Below are 4,002 nucleotides of genomic sequence, written 5' to 3' on the forward strand. Positions count from 1 at the left end.
AGTTAATCCTTCTGCAAGTCCAATAATGTTGCAATACAGATTGAAATTATGGTTTATCGGTTGAAAGAAGGAGGTTAATCATTTCTAGCGAGATACAGAGGGCTATCAATTTTATAATAATACGCATGTCGATTGATTTGGAAACACCTGGTTATTTTTCATGAAGAATAAACATGCAACCATGCCAAATTATTCCATGTGCTGTCTGAAATGCATACAATTCTTCACATAATCTCAGTGAAATGTAGTTTATTGCTTTCCTTTAGAGCTTCGGTTTGAAGACTCACAAGCCGATCACAAATCAATTTGTTAGAAATAAGACATAAGCTGAAAAAATACGGAGAATACAATCTTCAGAGAGATTAATTGGACTTCCTGCAGTTTTTGCGGATTTGTCCGCTAGTGCCAGTGAGAGGGCTAATATTTCCCATTTTCACCATGGCAGCTGCAAAGTCTATAAAGAATCTGTTCTGATTGGTGCTGTACGCAGTAACCTGAGAATCTGTAGAACCTCCATTAAAGAGCTGCTGGTCGGAGTGGAGAAGTCCTTTCTGTGTTTTCAGATTAGCGTAATACTGGTTGTCAAATGTGATTGGGGTGACCACATCTAAGGGGGAGAGGTTGTTATCCCCACCAGCGCTGGGGCAGTTTCCCTTTACAGATGTAGCGAAAGCAGCGTTAACGTTGGTTTCGTTGTAGATGCGAGTTCTGAAAAAGGCGCACCGTGATTGACCAATTGTATGAGCACCTGTAATAACAACAACAACTCGTGATAAGATTCCAATTTAATTACATGGAAGTTATATGGTTTATTAACATGATGGATCCATAAGTAATATTGTACCTGAAAGTGCAACGAGGTCTTTGGTAGAAAGACCGTGAGCTTGAAAAGATGAGATGAGTGTGGTGAGACTCGATGCGGGAGATGGAATGTTGTTGTTTGCAGCGCTTAAACTAGCAGTCGGGGAGTCTCGCCTTCCCAGCATTACCGTCCATGTTGGGCCTTGAAGCTAAGAAATTGCAATCACAAGTAATTAGAAAGCATTCTTTGATTCCATCAGGTCGTCTGAAATGAAATGAGATATTGTATTTATCATTAACGCCTAATTGAATGGGAGATGAATAGATGATTACTTCAACGATAGAGTCACGAGCAGCAATGGTGAGAATGTCTGCACACGACACGACTCCACTGCAGGCTGCTTCCACTTGAGTTTTAATGCTGTCTATTACCTCGAAGCCTCTCGCAGAATTGGCGTTTGGGCCTGCAGTCTTTTCTCCGGTAAACGTAGCGTTGTCATCCAATAAGATTGAACCATCGCACCCCTGCAAGGCAACCGAATCCAAATTTCAACATGATCAGACTAACAAACCAGAAATGGTTACCGATAGGTCATTATTTTCGACTAAATAAAACTCTTCTTACGTTGACAAAGCAATCGTGAAAGTGAAGTCGGACCAAGGACGCCCCCATTCTTTTCTCTTTAGCGACCGCTTGCTTCACCACTGATTTCACTATCGACGGCAACCTCGGACACGATTTGGCATAAAACGTTGAGCTCAGCTGCCCATTCACAGCGGTTATATGTATGAAGGCTACAAACACAACCATTAACCCAAGACACACTAGAGTCCTCATCATCATATTTGGAAGAAAACGATGAAACACAGAAGATAAGAGCGGAATGGAGTGGAAGTGTGCTGAGTATTGGAGGCTACTGAGCTTTTTATAGACGATGCAATCCAAGTTGAAGTTGAAGTTGAAGAGGCTTCCTTTTCTCTTCTGCAGGCAGCCTTAGTCCCCGTGATAGCAAATGAGCAGAATGTGTAAGGTAGTGCATTGACTCAGTCAACTTTTGCGTGCGAGAAGCAGGGAGGGAAGACGCGTAGAAGGGGTGCAATCTTCACAAAATGTCAAACCTATGCGATGCACCGACGAAAATATATTATGCACTTTGTTAAATACAGCATTATCCACGATCTCGGAATTTCACGTGTAACAATCTAAGAGTTTTTTTAGTGTAATTATAAGTTTGATAGGTAATTCTTGTCCAATTTAAGTGATTTTATTTTTTAGAGATACTGAATTTATATATAATTAAAAATTTCTGAAAAAATATATAATCAAAAACTAATTTAAATAATCCAAATTAAAATTTCACCTTAAATTTTTCCACCAAATTCTAACATTACAGAATCCAAAAAATCAGGCTAAATACAACTCCTTTCAGCTCCTTTTCAAGTTTCTTCGCAGCTATTGCAGTAAACTTGTGTACGTGCATTGCCTCGTACGCCTCTTTAGAACACAATATAGTTAATATGTATTGTATAATCATGAATGGTCAATTAAAATTCGGGTTGACTCGACTCTCAATCTTTTCGTCACATCGTATTGTTAAATAATGGAGGAGGAGAGAGACATCTATTTTGACTCAACTTCTCATTTACTGATTTTGTTTTATTCGCTGACTTTTGCAAAAATATCTAAAATAAACAAAAACGTAAAATCGCGAGGCTGATGTGTCTGATTCTTGTCACGTGCCCTCTTTGCAGACGTGAAAATTGACTTAACAGAGTTGACAGCTCTCAGCCAGGATTGAAATTTGTACGTAACATGTAGCTCTCAGCCAGGATTGAAATTTTAGGCACTTGTCCATTCCATCCATGATTGTCCTTCGCCTGCTCGTATTGATTTTTTCTCTGATTGGTAATTTCCGTAATCGTTGCGATGAGCTGGAGGCCAAAAGCCGATGTCTACGCTCTGCCTTATCCTTTGAGTGAATCGACGTTGCTTATATTTAGCGAAGGACTTGATCTACGGCTTAGTATGATATTTTATTATTATCATTATGATTAATATAAAATGTGAAAAATAAATATAATTAGCATTGGTATAAGATGTTGCAAAGGAAACGCGGTAAAGAATAAATTGAGGAATAATTTTAATATGAGAATCAGCAAAAGATGTAGACATGCAGCAAAAATGAAATTCTGAAGTTTTTAGGGTGCCCAAGACTATAGTTTTATTAATTAATTAATATTGCATATAAATCTCATAAAATTCAACCAACTTATAATTCAAGGCTTTGCTCTCTAAGTTTAATTTTGGGTCATTAACATGGTGATGCCCTGTCTCAACCACTAAACCACAGGCCAACAGACAAAAGACTGCAAAATGTTACGATCATTACTATAATAAACCCAATGACTCTACACACAAGAATTTATTCTTTACTGGAAGAGCATATTGGTTACCCATATCCACAAAAGGAATGCAAGGTGGAAAGCATTCCATAGAACATAATCTCTGTTATTATAACTTGTAAGTTGTAGGATTGTTCCAACCAACAAAACTATCTGCACATTTTGGAAGATCAAATGGCAATAAGTTTTGAAGAATTCAATTAGAAAATGTCCAAGATCATTGACTCACATGATTAATGGTACCATGTCCTATGAATCTAATATTTTTATGCACTTACAATTAAGGGAGCAAACAAGATCCAAAGAATGTATACCATAGGGACCAATAAATAGTCTATTTGATAATCCTTGCTAGGCTCAACAAAAACAACATTACTGCTCCTTAAATCCTTCACAGTCAATACAAATGTTGTACAACACAAGGTTCATGCTGTTGTCAATCAAGCAATAGTTCTGATCGAGAATGCCACTAGATTCCTTCAATCTCATACAGTGATTAATGCACCAAACATAGGTGTACCAGCTGCAATGACTTATATCATTTTATTGATGTTGCCATGTCAAAATCAATGTGATACAATTAAGTCACCTTTAAGAAGAATCTCATTGCAATTTCTATACAAGGTTGTCTGTCCTATCATTACTCATTCTGACTAAAATAACTTTAGTGCTCACTGTTAACACCTGGACCACAATCTGTAAGTATGATGTAGTTTTGTAGAACAAATCTTCCACAGTAGCCTCAAGAAAGGATGAAAATTGGTGTTTTATTGTTTGTCTTGGATAAGCTTAAACTGT

At 37.6% G+C, this 4,002-nt stretch overlaps 1 protein-coding gene across 1 annotated transcript; it reads right to left on the minus strand.

The window, feature by feature from the left end:
* Nucleotides 1-211: 211 nt before the first annotated feature.
* On the minus strand, nt 212-1,714 carry LOC149138394 (peroxidase P7-like). Its single transcript, XM_089446277.1, has 4 exons — nt 1,427-1,714; nt 1,135-1,326; nt 845-1,010; nt 212-748 (listed from the first exon to the last, which is right to left on the minus strand). Exons 1-4 carry the CDS (start codon nt 1,643-1,645, stop codon nt 363-365), a joined length of 963 nt encoding a protein of 320 aa, XP_089302403.1. The 5' UTR covers nt 1,646-1,714; the 3' UTR covers nt 212-362.
* Nucleotides 1,715-4,002: the final 2,288 nt, after the last annotated feature.

Source organism: Pinus tabuliformis, chromosome X (assembly GCF_031772625.1).
Source record: "Pinus tabuliformis cultivar Carrire ecotype Pingquan chromosome X, CPIR1, whole genome shotgun sequence".
NCBI classification, from domain to species: Eukaryota; Viridiplantae; Streptophyta; class Pinopsida; order Pinales; family Pinaceae; genus Pinus; species Pinus tabuliformis.